Consider the following 20,358-nt stretch of genomic DNA (forward strand, 5'->3'; position numbering starts at 1 on the left):
TTATGTATGTAAATTCGAGACACTCCATTTAGAATGAGATTCTAAGTTTCTTATGGTATGTATTAATTTGTGGATGACATCACAAATTTTATATGAAATGTTATGAATTACAATTATTATTATATGTTACGAATTTGCAAAGCGTACTACATGTTATGAATTTTCAAAAAGTATATGTAATGAATTCTAGCAAGGTGGCTAACGTGCTAAGTAGTAGCAAAGTAGCTAAAAAGTAGTAAGTATTTGAAAAGTAGCTAAAATGCTAAAGTTTGCTGTAATGAGATTCAAACTACCTTTGGATTGCTAGATGTTAGCGTTATACACCCATGCATCCACCCCGAACATCCACCCTACTTTTGCTTTGCCTTAAGTAACCATCTATCTTATGTTACCATACCAAACTTAACATATCATACTCATTTTATTGCCTCGGATTTAAATGTACTATGTTACGTCTAGTCTATGAGACCAGGATGCTTTACTCTACTATAGGTTATCTGAGGACTAATTTCTTACATGCTGACCACACCAGCATTGCAAAATAAATGTACACATACATGTTATTCAATCATTGCATCCAAAATGCTCGCTCGCGTCAACGAGCGTCTGCGTAGCCAGGAACTAAATTAGAACTTGGTTATATTTGTGACGCTTGATGTGCTGCAAGTCCAATCTCTCCCGTCCAATCTCTCCCATCTCCTCATTGGTTTTTAGGAGCATATACCCATGTAGGTGATTGAAAGATTAACTGAGGTCCACACTCCAGTCCAGTTGGTGGTGGTAATGCACCTTAAAGTTGGTTGCTAACCGCCATTTAAGGTCCAAAGAAGAAGAAGAACCCTGAAGGAGGAGGGATTACTAGAAACTAACACTGTTTACCCTTTTATCTGTGGAATAATTGTCAGAGTAGAGGACCTTGTGCATTTCAGGTAAAATAACAACCAAATGCTTATGTCCCAGGACAAATTAGCTAGCAACAGGAAGCTAGCTAGCTAAATTGCCATGAATGTTTAATGCTTTTCGACCTGTCGCAAAATGAATATAGTTGGTCTAGAGATGGTTTTGATATTTCAACCTGCGTCCCCTGATCGCATCTGGTGTGGATGGACAAAATCAACATGCACGCGATGGCGCTCGTGCGTGCCCGGGGTAGTCAGAATGTTAGTGTGTCTGTGTTTGACCATTTGGTTGGTCATATAAGCTGTGTATGCAATGTGCCTTTACTCTTGTGCAACATGGTGAAACATTTTGAAACATGTTCCGTTGGACAAGTCAAAGTGAGAGTGTTGCAAGGAAAAACTATGATCAAATGGTTAAAGGTCTCACAACTACAGCCATAGGAAGTAGACTGCAAGAACCATAGACCACTTTTTTATTACCACCATGTGGTAGCATGTGGCACTGCTATTTGAGGCCTCTGCCCAAATTGTCTAATCTCAGAAACCCACAACTAAAACCTTGCGTAATTGCTTCAAATGCTACATAGTCTGGCCACGAGAGGTTAGAAATTGTCCAACACTAATTCCAAACTGCTTTAACAGTACATTAAAAATAACTTTTCAAATTGTAAAAAAAAATATGGGTAACGAATGTACATTATATGTATGTTCATAAAGCATACATAACACATCCATGATCACATAATGAACATGCCATATTTATAGAACATTCATTAATGTATTCATAGTAATACAGTATGTCAGTATTCCACAAATACTGGGAATGGGGATTTGCATGTCTTTAAACATTAACTCATTCTCCTGAAGGTATTCCTGAAAAGATTTTGAGTTGTCACACCTGGGTTGAGTGAATCTATGTTTGGGATTTTTACAGTCAATCCCTTCCCTCAAGACTGTGAGGTTAGGCCAGGGGTTAGGTTACTCTGGTCCTGGAGTACACATGCAGGCTTTTGTTCTAGCCCAGTGAAATAGTAAACACTGGATGTATGTGTAACCCCAATCCTTCAGACCAATTAGAGTTCACCTGAGCTGACACAGGCTAAAAGGCAGGATGAGAGGGGCTGATGATGCTGATGAGGAACTTCACTGAAACTCCCATCATAACCAGGGGACTGGATTAGCACTAGCAGCAGCTTCCACCAAGGGTCATGGGTCAGGACAGGTTGTAAGGCGCTACAGTATAGCTGGATTAGCTATAAGAAGTACGTCTATCCCCTAATGTGTACATAGAGATGAACACATGATATACAGTGCATTTGGAAAGTATTCAGACCCCTTGACTTTTTCCACATTTTGTTACGTTTTATTAAATTCATCAATCTACACACAAAACCCCATAATGACAAAGCAAAACGTGTTTTTTTGGTAAATATATATTGAAAAAAAACCCGGAAATATCACATTTACATAAGTATTCAGACCCTTTACTCAGTACTTTGTTGAAGTACCTTTGGCAGCGATTACAGCCTCGAGTCTTCTTGAGTATGACGCTACAAGCTTGGCACACCTGTATTTGGGGGGTTTCTCCCATTCTTCTCTGCAGATCCTCTCAAGCTTTGTCAGGTTGGATGGGGAGCATCGCTGCACAGCTATTTTCACGTCTCACCAGAGATGTTCGATCGGGTTCAAGTTTGGGCTCTGGCTGGGCCACTCAAAGACATTCAGAGACTTGTCCTGAAGCCACTCCTGTGTTGTCTTTGCTGTGTGCTTAGGGTTGTTGTCCTGTTGGAAGGTGAACCTTCACCCCAGTCTGAGGTCCTGAGTGCTCTGGAGCAGGTTTTCATCAAGAATATCTCTGTACTTTGCTCCGTTCATCTTTCCCTCAATCCTGACTAGTCTCCCAGTCCCTGCCCCTGAAAAACATCTCCACAGCATGATGCTGCCACCACCATGCTTCACCGTAGGGATGGTGCCAGGTTTCCTTCAGACGTGATGCTTGGCATTCAGGCCTAAGAGTTCAATCTTGGTTTCATCAGACTCATAGTCTGAGAGTCTTTAGGTGCCTTTGGCAAACTCCAAGCGGGCTATCATGTGCCTTTTACTGAGGAGTGGCTTCTGTCTGCCCACTCTACCATAAAGGCCTGATTGGTGGAGTGCTGCAGAGATGGTTGTCCTTCTGGAAGGATCTCCCATCTCCACAGAGGAACTCTGGAGCTCTGTCAGAGTGACCATCGGGTTCTTGGTCACTTCCCTGACCAAGGCCTTCACCCCCGATTGCTCAGTTTTGCTGGGCGGCCAGTTCTAGGAAGAGTCTTGGTGGTTCCAAACTTCTTCTTTTATGGAGGGCACTGTGTTCTTGGGGACATTCAATGCTGCAGAAATGTTTTGGTACCCTTCCCCAGATCTGTGCCTCGACACAATCCTGTCAAAGTCCCATCCTGTAGTCAGGATTACTCTCAAACTCCCATCCTGTAGTCAGGATTACTCTCAAACTCCCATCCTGTAGTCAGGATTACTCTCAAACTCCCATCCTGTGCTCATCACTCTCACTTTGATGAACTGAAATGGCTCAAAGTAAAAACAACTGAAGTCACCCAGATCAAGATGGGGCTTATCCACTAAACTGTGTAGCCTGTCCCCAGATACCTATATGTAATTATTTCAGCCACATTAGAGACACCCTCTTGTACTCCACCAGAGGGAGCTCTACTGACTTTATTCCCTGTCGATTCAAGAGCTCCATGGGGATAAACTCTTTCCTCTTGTCCAGTGGTTCCCAAACTGTGGGTTCGGCATTAAAAAAACATATATATATTTTTAAAGTGAACTCAATCCAGTTTTAAACTTACTCTTGAAAGTTGTAATAGTAGAATGCACAAGGTGCCATTTGGAAATTGGGTAGTGTATCATCAGTTCCTCTTGTCGTGTCAGTCATTGCAGACCTTAGAGCTATTTATAACTGGTCAGAAATGTCCAGATCAACTAGCCCATATCAGATGTTTTTTAATTTAGTTTTTTTAGCCCATAGATATTGTTGTATTTTTTTCGTCACTCAAATATCACATAAATACACTGTAGACATGGCAAAATGTATAGAATTGCAAGAAAAAGTTGCTTTAAAACTGCTACATTTTCTTTGCACCCCATGACAAAAGGTGTAGAATTGCAGGACATAAGCTTTAAACCTGCAAAATTCTCTCCACCAACAAGAGGGGTTTGAACAGTTTGTGTCATGAACAGTGCTTGTGCCCATGGAAATAGACGTGGTGTGCGCGCGGGGCCCGGGATGTTCCCCAATGCTGGAAGGGGGGCCCAGAGTGAAAAGGTTTGGGAACCCCTGCTTTAGTCTGTGGAAGTACTGTGGAACAAATGAAACATTTGTCATTAGAGAATAGCTTTAAGGTGTCACTTGAAAATGGTTGAGAAATGCCATGGCTGTTTGAGGGTATTTCTATTTTCAAGAAGTGACGTGTTTAAAGGCCCCTCTATACTGTTGGTTAAGTAATTGAATGCTTGTTGATGTTTTTTTAACTTGTATTGAGCTTACAATGACTATCCTTCTCTTTCTCTCCTTCTCTCTCTTTCTTGTTCTTTTCAGGCCCTTCAAAAGCAGGAGACAAAGGTGAAGAAGAGCAGAGAAGAAGGGATGAGACCAGAAAACAAAAGCAAAAACCGATATAAGAACATCCTTCCCTGTAAGAGCATCTACTTCTAAAGTGCATTGATATAGCCTCTTATCTTTTACCCATCTTCTTTACATTTTCTCTTCCATTTATATTCTCTCTGTCTGATACATCCCCTCATCTCTCTCTCTCATCCTTCCATCTCTACACTCATCCTATTCTCCTCCCAGTTGATGAGACCAGGGTCATTCTGTCATCTGGAGACCCCAATATCATTGGCTCAGATTACATCAATGGCAACTATGTGACAGTAAGTACATGTTATGTCACCTTGTAGTCTCAACATCAAATGATAAACCACTGTTATGAATCCATAACAGGTCTAAACATGAATATGTTTTAATTAATATGATCAGAGACTATAATTGCAATGGGCTTTGTCTCCATGTAGACAATATTTGACATATTTTACTATATTTCTCCATCTCTTTGTAGAATAAGCTGCAGGAGCCCGGTGACCAGAAGGTGTACATCGCCTGTCAGGGCTGCCTTGCAACAACTGTCAACGATTTCTGGCAGATGGTGTGGCAGGAGAGGACAAGGGTCATCGTCATGACAACCAGGGAGGTCGAGAAGGGACGGGTTAGTGACTTAGGAGTGTTACTGAGAATTTGAAAGCATTTTCTTTTACAATGTATGATTTTAATATTATAACATAGTATAAACTACCCATCTCATTTTCCTCAAACCATTTCTCCATGTTTGTTTATGCAGAATAAATGTGTGCCATACTGGCCAGAAATGCAGGGCTCCAAAGAGGTGGGGCCGTATGTGGTCACTTGTGTCTCTGAGAGAGATGCCACTGACTACAAGATCAGGGTTATGGAGATCTCCCCTCTGGATCAAGTAGGTACCACCTGCTGGCTCCACTCATCATCACCTCTCTTACCTCTGTTACCACTGCCATCATTGTCATTACTGTTAACACCTCTGTCATCTCTAATACTGTCATATCATCACTATCACCACTGTTACCGTTATCATCACTGTCATCTATGGCATCACTGTTACCTCTGTCGTCACTGTTACCATTATCATCACTGTCATCACTGTTACCTCGGTCATCACTGCAGTCACAGATTAGCTGAGTTTACAGTATTACTCATGTCTCTCCTCTTTGTCTCTTTCCTCTCCCCTCCTCGTCTGTCCCAGTCGGATTCGGTCCGTACTATCTGGCACTACCAGTACCTGAGCTGGCCCGACCATGGAGTTCCCGAGGAGCCAGGAGGGGTGCTCAGCTTCCTCTCTCAGGTCAACTTAAAACAGGCCGAGTTCACCAACGCTGGGCCAATGATCATCCACTGCAGGTATATTCTAGCTGTCTTCCAGCTGTATTCTTGCTATATTCCAGATGTATTCAGGATGATAAGTGTCACTTATATCCATTCTCCATTGTCTAGAATACATGATAAGAATGTCAGATTATGTTGTTTTTCCAGGATTAAGACTAGTTGTTAATTTGTCTGGGAACGGGGGATGCTTGCGTCCCACCCTAGTCAACAGCCAGTGGAATCGAGTCGCGCGAAATATAAAACCTCATAAATGCTATAACTTCAATTTCTCAAACATATGAGTATTTTACACCATTTTATAGATACACCTCTCCTGAATCGAACCACGTTGTCCGATTTCAAAAAGGCTTTACAGCAAAAGCAAAACATTAGATTATGTTAGGAGAGTACCCTGCCCAAAAAAATCACACTGCCATTTTCAAAGCAACTAGCATGCATCACAAATACCCAAAACACAGCTAAATGCAGCACTAACCTTTGACAATCTTCATCAGATGACACTCCTAGGACATCATGTTACACAATACATGCATTTTTGTTCGATAAAGTTCATATTTATATATAAAAACAGCATTTTACATCGGCACGTGACGATCAGAAAATATTTTCCCTCAAATGCTTCCGGTGAATCAGCGCTACAATTTACAAAATTACTATTCGAAAACATTGTTAAAATGTAATATTGTCATTCAAAGAATTATAGATTAACATCTCGTGAATGCAACTGCATTGCCAGATTTAAAAATAACTTTACTGGGAAATCACACTTTGCAATAAACGATGTGGTATGCTCAGAAAAATAGGCTAGGCGATACATGTTAGCGCCATCTTGGAACCATCTAAAATCAAATATACTATGGTAAATATTCCCTTACCTTTGATTATCTTCATCAGAAGGCACTTCCAGGAATCCCAGGTCCACAACAAATGTAGTTTTGTTCGAAAAAGTGAATAATTTATGTCCCAATAGTTCCTTCTTGTTAGCGCGTTCCAAAGGCTACTCATAATGCACTGAAGAGCGCGGGACTTGTCGTCACGAATGTGCAAAAAATATATATTTACGTTCGTTCAAACATGTCAAACGTTGTATAACATAAATCTTTAGGGCCTTTTTCAACCAGAGCTTCAATAATATTCAAGGCGGACGATTGCATTGTCTTACTAAACGTTTCGGAACAAAATGGTTCCCATGGGCGCCCACGTCATAGTAGTAATGGCCCTCCCCCTGTGACCAACTTCCCAAGCCTCTCTTTGGGTCAGTTTCTACCATAGAAGACTCAAACCACTTTGTAAAGACTGTTGACATCTAGTGGAAGCCTTAGGAAGTGCTAAATGATTAATAAGTCCCTGTGTGTTTCAATGGCAAAGGTTTGAAGTGATTCCACACATCAGATTTCCATTTCCTGTTAGGATTTGTCTCAGGGTTTTGACTGCCATATGAGTTCTGTTATACTCACAGACACCATTCAAACAGTTTTAGAAACTTTAGAGTGTTTTCTATCCAAATCTACTAATTATATGCATATTCTAGTTACTGGACAGGAGTAGTAACCAGATTAAATCGGGTACATTTTTTATCCGGCCGTGCAAATACTGCCCGCTATCCCCAACAGGTTTTAAGATTAGTTGTGGTTAGGGTTGCGAAGTGTCAGAAACTTTCCTTTAAATTTCCAGAGTTTTTCTGGAAATTTCCATGGGAAATTAAGCCTGGGAATTTTGCTTAAATTCATCAAAGAAGTTGGCTTATAACAGTGAACCTTTTTTTGTGGGATACACATAAGGCAATTCTAGGTCTTGTGGTATATTTTGGTTAAACTATCCCCAATTCAATGGAATGGCAACCCTCTGCATGCACAGTGTATTCTTCCATCACGTGTACAGCTAATTTTCAAGATATTGCACACTAATGAGATGCTATTGAGCCCACACTACTACACTGTCTGAGCCAAGGACTACATGCTTTCTGGTAAGTTTTGATTACAATACTTGGTGGGGTGAATGTATTTTATAGGACATGCATGATTTTTTTGTTAACTAGTAAATAGTAGCCTACAGAAAGTGTGTTTAAATCATTTCTAACTTGTTAACAATTTCTGCTAGTTAGTTTTTGCTACCATGTGGGTTTTAGCTTGTTTTAGCCTGCTAATTCACCTGTTTCCATACATGTTTCATTTAAAACATTTATCTTACAAAGGAGTTGTTTAATCTAGCTGCTTAACTATTTATCTGTACATGGAATTGTTTTTTGTTTTTTCTTACTCTTTTTTTTCTAATCTTTACAGGAAAATGCCACTATCTGATGTGTGGAGACATTTCACTGTAGCTAATGTAGAAGGAAAAGCTGTGTACATTTGCAAATACTGTGCCAAATCATATGTGAAGAATGCAACAAAGATGCAGAATCATCTGGCCAAGTCCATAAAGTTCCCTCAGTGCTCACAACAAGCAACCTCTGACAAAAGTCAAAAATGAAAATGATAAATCAGACACCTTATCAATAGCAACAGCTCAATATACCACATGGTCCTCCTGGAATCAGAAGTTTTTTTTACTCAATGGAGGAACGTAGTCAGAGATGCTGTGTATGCAACTAGTTCACCACTGATGCTAACAGGCAATGTGTATTGGAAGAGATTTCTGACTGTTCTTCGTCCAGCATACACCCCTCCAACCAGACATGCTTTATCTACTCATTTGCTGGATGCAGAGTTCAACAGAGTTCAAGTGAAGGTCAAGCAAATCATTGAGAAAGCAGACTGTATTGCAATCATCTCTGATGGGTGGTCGAATGTTCGTGGGCAAGGAATAATTAACTGCATCATCTCCACCCCTCAACCATTATTCTCCAAGTGCACAGACACAAGGGACAACAGACACACCGATCTCTACATTGCAGATGAGCTGAAGGCAGTCATCAATGACCTTGGACCACAGAAGGTATTTGCACTGGTGACAGACAATGCTGCAAACATGAAGGCTGCTTGGTCTAAAGTGGAGGAGTCCTACCCTCACATCACACCCATTGGCTGTGCTGCTCATGCATTGAATCTGCTCCTCAAGGACATCATGGCACTGAAAACAATGGATACACTCTACAAGAGAGCCAAGGAAATGGTTAGGTATGTGAAGGGTCAAGTTATAGCTGAAATCTACCTCACCAAGCAAAGTGAGAAGAATAAAAGCACCACATTGAAGCTGCCCAGCTGTTGTCATCATGTTTGACAGTCTCCTGAAGGGAGTCTGCTGATATGGACAGCCCCATCAAGAGGATCCTCCTGGATTATGTATTTTGGGAGAGAGTGGTAAGCAGCCTGAAACTCCTGAAACCTATAGCAGTAGCCATTACACGGATTGAGGAAGACAATGTCATCCTGTCTGATGTTCAGACTCTGCTTGCAGATGTAAGAGAAGAAATCCGTATTGCCCTGCCCACTTCACTGTTGCTCCAAGCAGAGAAAACTGCAGTTCTGAAATACATCAAAAAGCGTGAAGACTTCTGTCTGAAGCCCATACACACTACAGCGTACATGTTGCTGCAGAGATCAACAAGGCATTTGGTGTCATCACTACTGTGTCTCGCCACCTTGGCCTGGATGAGGGCAAGGTTCTTGGTAGTCTGGCGAAGTACACTTCCAAGCAAGGGGTTGGAGATGCAATATGGCAGTCGTGCCAACATATCTCATCAGCCACCTGGTGGAAGGGACTTTGTGGATCTGAGGCTTTTCCCCTGTTGCCTCCATCCTCCAAATCCCACCAACATCAGCCGCCTCAGAGCGCAACTGGTCCTTGTTTGGGAACACACACACACCAAAGCACGCAACAGGCTGACCAATACAAGGTTTGAAAAATTGGTGGCCATCCGGGCAAATTTGAGGCTTTTTGAGCCTGACAACGAGCCATCCTCAACAAGGCTGGAAAGTGAATCTGTATATACTGTATCCTCAGAGTCTGATGTTCAAGAGGTGGACATTGAGGAGGTCCAGGGAGAAGACATGGAAGCCTGAGAGGAAGATAACCAAAGCTTTAGTTTCTAGACTATAATTTTACAGATGTATGTTGAAAACGTTTCTGGGAGATGTGATGGATCATTGGGGATCATTCAATATATGCTTTCTTTTGTTGTTCAGTGAAATCATCCCATGTGAAAAGCCAAGTCATTTAATTAAAGTTCAATTCGTAACTAAATCGTTTTTTTATTTCTATTGGAAGGATTTAATAATTTACAATTATGTCTACTTATGATAAGGTAAAAGGTTGACGTTTCTGTCTCCATATGATATGGTAAATATATCCAATGCAAAAAACATCTACATTTAAATGGTATTCATATTAATTTGTATATATTTCCGTTAATTCCAATATATTCCCGTTAATTCCCACGGAAAGTTTCCACCTCTGAATATTCCCCAAAATGTGCAACCCTAGTTGCGGTACTCAGCATTTTAAGTCAACTGACAATTTATCCTATAGGAATTTTCCCCTTGTGATATCAAGAATAGGGAGGGTTCTTGTACTCTTCTACGTTGTTGGTCCCGTGACTATTTGTTATGTAAGCAGACATAAGTACAGCATAATAGCGTATAGAGTGTTTACAAGGCTGTTGCAGTACAGTTTAATGACAAAAGCTATTTTCTTTGCTTCTTTACACTGAAAGACATCCATAGGGACAAAGTTCTTATCCAATCCACTGGTCTTTATAATATAACCAAACTGTCACAGTCACGTGTGTGTACAGTGGTCATCCCCTGGCTGAGACATCTGTTAGTGTGACAACATGACAAATCCCTCTCCATTTGTCCATGATCACTTTACACCTCCGATCACAGAATGGCTTAGATGATCAATACTGCTCTAGAAATGGTTTCAATACAGTTAATTATTTTCAGTGAATTGCATTGAGTCCAATCACATTGTACTGTACTGACAGTTGTCCCTACAACCACTCTGTTTGTGTTGTGTTTCTGTGTAGTGCTGGAATAGGCCGAACTGGCACCATTGTGGTGATCGACATGATCATCGAGACCATTGACACTAAAGGTGAGTCTCTTTCATTACCAAAGTTCCCGCATTTCTTCAGATCTTCATGATTTTATATTGTATCTTATTATAGCTCTTTTGTTCCATGATCCTTGTAATGCCTGTCATCACTGTAGAATGACAATGTTTTTGTTGTTGATTGTGATTCTAACTTCCTGGTTATCCATAGGTCTGGACTGTGACATAGACATCCAGAAGAGCATCCAGATGGTGCGAGATCAGCGGTCAGGCATGGTGCAGACTGAGGCCCAGTACAAGTTCATCTACCTGGCCGTCTCTGAGTACATAGAGGCCTCCAAGACCTACAACAAGGTGAGGGAGAGGGGGGGGAGGTTGCAATAGAAGGGAGAGAGGAATATGGGTAATATGGAATCAAATATATATTGTTCACCTCTCCCAAGTGCACTGGCTACAGTATATGTCTATTGACAAACTGTGTTGAAAAACAACATTCCAGAAATAACAAGACAGCAGAGAGAGACTCAGATATCAGCTGACAGAGGGATCTGTGTCAAGATATACTTTACACTGTTGTTGTGCATGTTCTTCTGTCCTCCAGACAGAGATCTTATCATAGACTGCTTTGTAAAATATGAACATTGACAGAGAGAGGTTGAAATTGTTCATGGAAATTGCTAGATTTCTGGGAAATTCATAATAAGACTATGACTTACTCTGCACATTGACTCACCTTAGACCACCCATCATGTCTAACACTCGCTGTCCTCTTCTCCCCTTTCTAGGGAGCTGAGACAGAGTATGGAAATTTGCAGTTCAAACACCAGCCTGCCAGCTGCAAGGTCTCCAAGTGAGTTTGTACAGTGTGTTTCTGTGCACATGCCATTGGAGTCCCGTGCATATTCCCATCTCTCCTCAAAACCACATTGGGTCAAAGTTCTCTGGCGCAGGCTACACAGAGTGAGAGACACACACATAGCGAGAGGAGGTTAGGTAGAGAGACACGGAAGAGAGAGAGTGAGAGACACACAGAGAGAGAGTTAGGTAGAGAGAGACGGAAGAGAGAGAGAGAGGTTAGGTAGAGAGAGATGGAAAAGAGAGAGAGGTTCGGTAGAGAGAGACGGAAGAGAGAGAGAGAGAGAGAGAGAGAGAGAGAGAGAGAGGGGAGGTTAGGTAGAGAGACACGGAAGAGAGAGAGTGAGAGACACACAGAGAGAGAGTTAGGTAGAGAGAGACGGAAGAGAGAGAGAGAGGTTAGGTAGAGAGAGATGGAAAAGAGAGAGAGGTTCGGTAGAGAGAGACGGAAGAGAGAGAGAGAGAGAGAGAGAGAGAGAGAGAGAGAGAGAGAGAGAGGGGAGGTTAGGTAGAGAGAGATGAAAGAGAGAGAGGAGTGAATGTGGACTTTCTCAGCTCTGTCTCCTAATGAGCCTAGCTCCTATAAGCCATATTGAAAATGGGACCATTGTTTTTCATCGTCGTCCCCCGTGTCTCTCCATCCTTCTGTTGTCCAATTTAGCTGATTGGGCACGTTTGTGTAACCTTTGGAGGTGATACATTTGGCTAGGTAGCCCTACTGTACTCTCTCGCTCTGGAAATAATGGACCAATTAGAAAAAACTAAACTGGACAACAAAGGAGAGGAAGAATCACTTGACCTGTTTGGATCGTCCGGACTGACCAAACTCTGTAAACTTCCACTCGATCAACCAGCCCATTCTCTTGTCAGGGTTTGAATTACATTGATTCCCAGGGATGCCCTAAAAATAGTTAAGACAATGTTAGCAGTGTTAACTGCTATGAGAATGTAGGGACACAGGTTCTTCTTGACCAGGAAACACTTTGGACCCTGATTATACAGCAGGCTATAGGGATCACCCTGGTTATACAGCACGGTTGACCCTGGTTATACAGCAGGCTATAGGGATCACCCTGGTTATACAGCACGGTTGACCCTGGTTATACAGCTGGCTATAGGGATTACCCTGGTTATACAGCACGGTTCACCCTGGTTATACAGCTGGCTATAGGGAATACCCTGGTTATACAGCACAGTTCACCCTGGTTATACAGCAGGCTATAGGGATCACCCTGGTTATACAGCATGGTTCACCCTGGTTATACAGCTGGCTATAGGGATTACCCTGGTTATACAGCATGGTTCACCCTGGTTATACAGCTGGCTATAGGGATCACCCTGGCTATACAGCACGGTCACCCTGGTTATACAGCTGGCTATAGGGATTACCCTGGTTATACAGCACTGCCACCCTGGTTATACAGCTGGCTTTAGGGATTACCCTGGTTATACAGCATGGTGCACCCTGGTTATACAGCTGGCTATAAAGATCACCCTGGCTATACAGCACGGTTCACCCTGGTTATACAGCTGGCTATAGGGATTACCCTGGTTATACAGCTGGCTATAGGGATCGTCCCTGGTTATACAGCTGGCTATAGGTATCACCCTGGTTATACAGCTGGCTATAGGGATCACCCTGGTTATGCAGCACGGTTCACCCTGGTTATACAGCTGGCTATAGGAATCATCCTGGTTATACAGCTGGCTATAGGGATCGTCCCTGGTTATACAGCTGGCTATAGGGATCACCCTGGTTATACAGCTGGCTATAGGGATCACGTCAGTTTATACAGCACGGTTCACCCTGGTTATACAGCTGGCTGTAGGGATCACCCTGGTTATACAGCAGGCTATAGGGATCACCCTGGTTATACAGCTGGCTATAGGGATCACCCTGGTTATACAGCTGGCTTTAGGGATCACCCTGGTTATACAGCTGGCTATAGGGATCACCCTGGTTATACAGCAGACTATAGGGATCACCCTGGTTATACAGCAGGCTATAGGGATCACCCTGGTTATACAGCTGGCTGTAGGGATCACCCTGGTTATACAGCATAGTTCACCCTAGTTATACAGCTGGCTGTAGGGATCACCCTGGTTATACAGCAGGCTATAGGGATCACCCTGGTTATACAGCTGGCTGTAGGGATCACCCTGGTTATACAGCAGGCTATAGGGATCACCCTGGTTATACAGCTGGCTATAGGGATCACCCTGGTTATACAGCACAGGGCACCCTAGTTATACAGCGGCTGTAGGGATCACCCTGGTTATACAGCTGGCTATAGGGATCACCCTGGTTATACAGCAGGCTATAGGGATCACCCTGGTTATACAGCTGGCTGTAGGGATCACCCTGGTTATACAGCTGGCTATAGGGATCAGAGTTCTTCCTGGACAGATGACATGGTCAGGAAAGACTCTGGGCCCTAGTAATGAAAGAGCTCCCGAGGCACCCACCTCATGTATAATCAAACCCCTGTCTCTAGTACAGTATAGTACACCACAGTGTAACCCCTGTCTCTAGTACAGTATAATACACCAGTGTAACCCCTGTCTCTAGTACAGAATAATACATCACAGTGTAACCCCTGTCTCTAGTACAGTATAGTACACCACAGTATAACACCTGTCTCTAGTACAGTATAGTACACCACAGTATAACACCTGTCTCTAGTACAGTATAATACACCACAGTATAACACCTGTCTCTAGTACAGTATAGTACACCATAGTGTAACCCCTGTCTCTAGTACAGTATAATACACCACAGTATAACACCTGTCTCTAGTACAGTATAATACACCACAGTGTAACCCCTGTCTCTAGTACAGTATAATACACCATAGTGTAACCCCTGTCTCTAGTACAGTATAATACACCACAGTGTAACCCCTGTCTCTAGTACAGTATAGTACACCACAGTATAACATCTGCCTCTAGTACAGTATAGTACACCACAGTGTAACCCCTGTCTCAAGTACAGTATAGTACACCACAGTGTAACCCCTGTCTCTTGTACAGGATAATACACCACAGTGTCTCTAGTACAGTATAATACACCACAGTGTAACACCTGTCTCTAGTACAGTATAATACACCAGTGTAACCCCTGTCTCTAGTACAGAATAATACACCACAGTGTAACCCCTGTCTCTAGTACAGAATAATACACCACAGTGTAACCCCTGTCTCTAGTACAGTATAATACACCACAGTGTAACCCCTGTCTCTAGTACAGTATAGTACACCACAGTGTAACCCCTGTCTCTAGTACAGTATAATACACCAGTGTAACCCCTGTCTCTAGTACAGAATAATACACCACAGTGTAACCCCTGTCTCTAGTACAGTATAGTACACCACAGTATAACACCTGTCTCTTGTACAGTATAGTACACCACAGTGTAACCCCTGTCTCTAGTACAGTATAGTACACCACAGTGTAACCCCTGTCTCTTGTACAGGATAATACACCACAGTGTCTCTAGTACAGTATAATACACCACAGTGTAACACCTGTCTCTAGTACAGTATAATACACCAGTGTAACCCCTGTCTCTAGTACAGAATAATACACCACAGTGTAACCCCTGTCTCTAGTACAGAATAATACACCACAGTGTAACCCCTGTCTCTAGTACAGTATAATACACCACAGTGTAACCCCTGTCTCTAGTACAGTATAGTACACCACAGTGTAACCCCTGTCTCTAGTACAGTATGGTACACCACAGTGTCTCTAGTACAGTATAATACACCACAGTGTAACCCCTGTCTCTAGTACAGTATAGTACACCACAGTGTAACCCCTGTCTCTAGTACAGTATAGTGCACCACAGTGTAACCCCTGTCTCTAGTACAGTATAGTACACCACAGTGTAACCCCTGTCTCTAGTACAGTATAGTGCACCACAGTGTAACCCCTGTCTCTTGTACAGTATAGTACACCACAGTGTAACCCCTGTCTCTAGTACAGTATAGTGCACCACAGTGTAACCCCTGTCTCTAGTACAGTATGGTACACCACAGTGTAACCACGGTCACTAGTACAGTATAGTGCACCACAGTGTAACCCCTGTCTCTAGTACAGTATAGTGCACCACAGTGTAACCCCTGTCTCTTGTACAGTATAGTACACCACAGTGTAACCCCTGTCTCTAGTACAGTATAGTGCACCACAGTGTAACCCCTGTCTCTAGTACAGTATAGTACACCACAGTGTAACCCCTGTCTCTTGTACAGTATGGTACACCACCGTGTAACCCCTGTCTCTAGTACAGTGTAGTACACCACAGTGTAACCCCTGTCTCTAGTACAGTATAATACACCACAGTGTAACCCCTGTCTCTAGTACAGTATAATACACCACTGTGTAACCCATCTCTAGTACAGTATAATACACCACAGTGTAACCCCTGTCTCTAGTACAGTATGGTACACCACCGTGTAACCACGGTCACTAGTACAGTATAGTGCACCACAGTATAACACCTGTCTCTAGTACAGTATAGTACACCACTGTGTCTTTAGTACAGTATAATACACCACAGTGTAACCCCTGTCTTTAGTACAGTATAATACACCACAGTGTAACACCTGTCTCTAGTACAGTATAGTACACCACAGTGTAACCCCTGTCTCTAGTACAGTATAATACACCACAGTGTAACCCCTGTCTTTAGTACAGTATAATACACCACAGTGTAACCCCTGTCTCTAGTACAGTATGGTACACCACAGTGTAACACCTGTCTCTAGTACAGTATAATACACCACAGTGTAACCCCTGTCTCTAGTACAGTATAATACACCACAGTGTCTTTAGTACAGTATAATACACCACAGTGTAACCCCTGTCTTTAGTACAGTATAATACACCGCAGTGTAACCCCTGTCTCTAGTACAGTATGGTACACCACAGTGTAACACCTGTCTCTAGTACAGTATAATACACCACAGTGTAACCCCTGTCTCTAGTACAGTATAATACACCACAGTGTAACCCCTGTCTCTAGTACAGTATAATACACCACAGTGTAACCCCTGTCTCTAGTACAGTATGGTACACCACAGTGTAACCCCTGTCTCTAGTACAGTATGGTACACCATAGTATAACACCTGTCTCTAGTACAGTATAATACACCACCGTGTAACCCCTGTCTCTAGTACAGTATAATACACCATAGTATAACACCTGTCTCTAGTACAGTATAGTACACCACAGTGTAACCCCTGTCTCTAGTACAGTATTGTACACCACTGTGTCTTTAGTACAGTATAATACACCACAGTGTAACCCGTCTCTAGTACAGTATAATACACCACAGTGTAACCCGTCTCTAGTACAGTATAATACACCACAGTGTAACCCGTCTCTAGTACAGTATAATACACCACAGTGTAACCACTGTCTCTTGTACAGTATAATACACCACAGTGTAACCCGTCTCTAGTACAGTATAGTACACCACAGTGTAACCTGTCTCTAGTACAGTATAATACACCACAGTGTAACCTGTCTCTAGTACAGTATAGTACACCACAGTGTAACACCTGTCTCTAGTACAGTATAGTACACCACAGTGTAACCTGTCTCTAGTACAGTATAGTACACCACAGTGTAACCCGTCTCTAGTACAGTATAGTACACCACAGTGTAACCCGTCTCTAGTACAGTATAATACACCACAGTGTAACCTGTCTCTAGTACAGTATAGTACACCACAGTGTAACCCCTGTCTCTAGTACAGTATAGTGCACCACAGTGTAACACCTGTCTCTAGTACAGTATAGTACACCACAGTGTAACCTGTCTCTAGTACAGTATAGTACACCACAGTGTAACCCGTCTCTAGTACAGTATAGTACACCACAGTGTAACACCTGTCTCTAGTACAGTATAGTACACCACAGTGTAACACCTGTCTCTAGTACAGTATAATACACCACAGTGTAACCTGTCTCTAGTACAGTATAGTACACCACAGTGTAACCCCTGTCTCTAGTACAGTATAATACACCACAGTGTGAGTCTGGCACTGGCTTGACACGGGTAGCTCAGTGCCCTAAGTTGTGTTGGAAAAACTGTTGATTGGTTCATCCATTTATGTAATTACAGTACAGTAGAATGGCTTCCCCGCTGGCCTCTAGTGCCCGCCTGGCCAAGGCCACGGCCACTCAAACATGTAGGTAAACTCACAATCCAGTGTGGTGTGGGTAAGCTCACAATCCAGAGTTCACTGGAGAGCTCTGAGCTGGCTATGTACAGTATGAAATGTGTCACTGTCACCACTTCTGAGTGTTTATCTCCGATGCTAGACCATCCCTGTTTTTACCTGTTGTACATTTGCGAACTATCCTTGTATTGTTAACCTGTCAGGGTACTGTCAGGATACTGTTTGGTAGGGTCAGGGTACTGTCAGGGTAGTGTCAGGGTACTGTTTGGTAGGGTCAGGGTACTGTCTGGGTACTGTCAGGGTAGTGTTTGGTAGGGTCAAGGTACTGTCAGGGTACTGTCAGGGAAGTGTTTAGGGTCAGGGTACTATCAGGGTAGTGTTTGGTAGGGTCAGGGTACTGTCAGGGTAGTGTCAGGGTACTGTTTGGTAGGGTCAGGGTACTGTCTGGGTACTGTCAGGGTAGTGTTTGGTAGGGTCAAGGTACTGTCAGGGTACTGTCAGGGAAGTGTTTAGGGTCAGGGTACTATCAGGGTAGTGTTTGGTAGGGTCAGGGTACTGTCAGGGTAGTATTTGGTATGGCCAGGGTAGTGTTTGGTACGGTCAGGGTAGTGTCAGGGTTGTGTCAGGGTAGTGTTTGGTACGGTCAGGGTAGAGTTTGGTACGGTCAGGGTAGTGTCAGGGTAGTGTTTGGTACGGTCAGGGTAGTGTCAGGGTAGTGTTTGGTACGGTCAGGGTAGTGTTTGGTAGGGTCAGGGTACTGTCAGGGTAGTGTCAGGGTACTGTTTGGTAGGGTCAGGGTACTATCAGGGTAGTGTCAGGGTAGTGTTTGGTAGGGTCAGGGTACAGTTAGGGTAGTGTTTCGTACAGCCAGGGTACTTTTAGGGTAGTGTTTGGTACGGTCAGGGTACTGTCAGGGTAGTGTTTGGTACAGTCAGGGTAGTGTCAGAGTAGTGTTTGCTACGGTCAGGGTAGTGATTGGTAGGGTCAGGGTACTGTCAGGGTTGTGTTTTGTATGGCCAAGGTACTGTTAGGGTAGTGTTTGGTAAGGTCAGGGTACTGTCAGGGTAGTGTTTGGTATGGTCAGGGTAGTGTTTGGTACCGACAGGGTAGTGTCAGGGTTGTGTCAGGGTAGTGTTTGGTACATTCAGGGTAGTGTCAGGGTAGTGTTTGGTACGGTCAGGGTACTGTCAGGGTAGTGTTAGGGTAGTGTCAGGATAGTGTTTGGTACGGTCAGTGTAGTGTCAGGGTAGTGTTTGGTATGGTCAGGGTAGTGTTTGGTAGGGTCAGGGTACTGTCAGGGTAGTGTTTGGTACGGTCAGGGTACAGTCAGGGTAGTGTTAGGGTAGTTTCAGGGTAGTGTTTGGTACAGTCAGGATAGTGTCAGGGTAGTGTTTGGTACAGTCAGGGTACTGTCAGGGTAGTGTTGGGTACGGTCAGGGTACTGTCAGGGTAGTGTTAGGGTAGTGTCAGGGTAGTGTTTGGAACAGTCAGGGTAGCGTCAGGGTAGTGTTTGGTACAGTCAGGGTAGTGTTTGGTACGGTCAGGGTACTGTCAGGATACCATCAGGCTACTGTCAGGGTAGTGTTTGGTATGCTCAGGGTACTGTCAGGGTATTGTTTGGTAGTGTCAGGGTACTGTCAGGGTAGTGTTTGGTAGGGTGAGGGTACTGTTTGGTAGGGTCAGGGTACTGTCAGGGTAGTGTCAGGGTACTGTTTGGTAGGGTCAGGGTACTGTCAGGGTAGTGTTTGGTAGGGTGAGGGTACTGTTTGGTAGGGTCAGGGTACTGTCAGGGTAGTGTCAGGGTACTGTTTGGTAGGGTCAGGGTACTGTCAGGGTACTGTTTGGTAGTGTTAGGGTACTGTCAGGGTAGTGTTTGGTAGGGTCAGGGTACTGTCAGGGTACTGTTTGGTAGGGTCAGGGTACTGTTTGGTAGCGTCAGGGTACTGTCAGGGTACTGTTTGGTAGGGTCAGGGTACTGTTTGGTAGGGTCAGGGTACTGTCAGGGTAGTGTTTGGTAGGGTCAGGGTACTGTCAGGGTACTGTTTGGTAGGGTCAGGGTACTGTTTGGTAGGGTCAGGGTACTGTTTGGTATGGTCAGGGTACTTTCAGGGTACTGTTTGGTAGGGTCAGGGTACTGTCAGGGTAGTGTTTGGTAGGGTCAGGGTACTGTTTGGTAGTGTCAGGGTACTGTCAGGGTACTGTTTGGTAGTGTCAGGGTACTGTTTGGTATGGTCAGGGTACTGTCAGGGTAGTGTTTGGTAGGGTCAGGATACTGTTTGGTAGGGTCAGGGTACTGTCAGGGTAGTGTTTGGTAGGGTCAGGGTACTGTTTGGTAGTGTCAGGGTACTGTCAGGGTACTGTTTGGTAGTGTCAGGGTACTGTTTGGTATGGTCAGGGTACTGTCAGGGTAGTGTTTGGTAGGGTCAGGATACTGTTTGGTAGTGTCAG

At 43.5% G+C, this 20,358-nt stretch overlaps 1 protein-coding gene across 6 annotated transcripts in view; it reads left to right on the forward strand.

The window, feature by feature from the left end:
- LOC106576571 (tyrosine-protein phosphatase non-receptor type 6) overlaps positions 1 to 20,358 on the forward strand; it is a 39,071-nt gene that overhangs the window by 17,567 nt on the left and 1,146 nt on the right. For all 6 annotated transcript variants that reach the window (XM_014153815.3, XM_014153841.3, XM_014153824.3 and 3 more), the window contains 8 exons: positions 4,498 to 4,594; positions 4,753 to 4,832; positions 5,018 to 5,164; positions 5,297 to 5,428; positions 5,735 to 5,889; positions 10,844 to 10,911; positions 11,081 to 11,223; positions 11,655 to 11,719. In XM_014153815.3, coding sequence (XP_014009290.1) covers positions 4,498 to 4,594; positions 4,753 to 4,832; positions 5,018 to 5,164; positions 5,297 to 5,428; positions 5,735 to 5,889; positions 10,844 to 10,911; positions 11,081 to 11,223; positions 11,655 to 11,719 — 887 coding nt within the window. The remainder of the gene's footprint in view (positions 1 to 4,497; positions 4,595 to 4,752; positions 4,833 to 5,017; positions 5,165 to 5,296; positions 5,429 to 5,734; positions 5,890 to 10,843; positions 10,912 to 11,080; positions 11,224 to 11,654; positions 11,720 to 20,358) is intronic.

This window comes from Salmo salar, chromosome 05, assembly GCF_965601325.2.
Source record: "Salmo salar chromosome 05, fSalSal1, whole genome shotgun sequence".
Taxonomy (NCBI): Eukaryota; Metazoa; Chordata; class Actinopteri; order Salmoniformes; family Salmonidae; genus Salmo; species Salmo salar.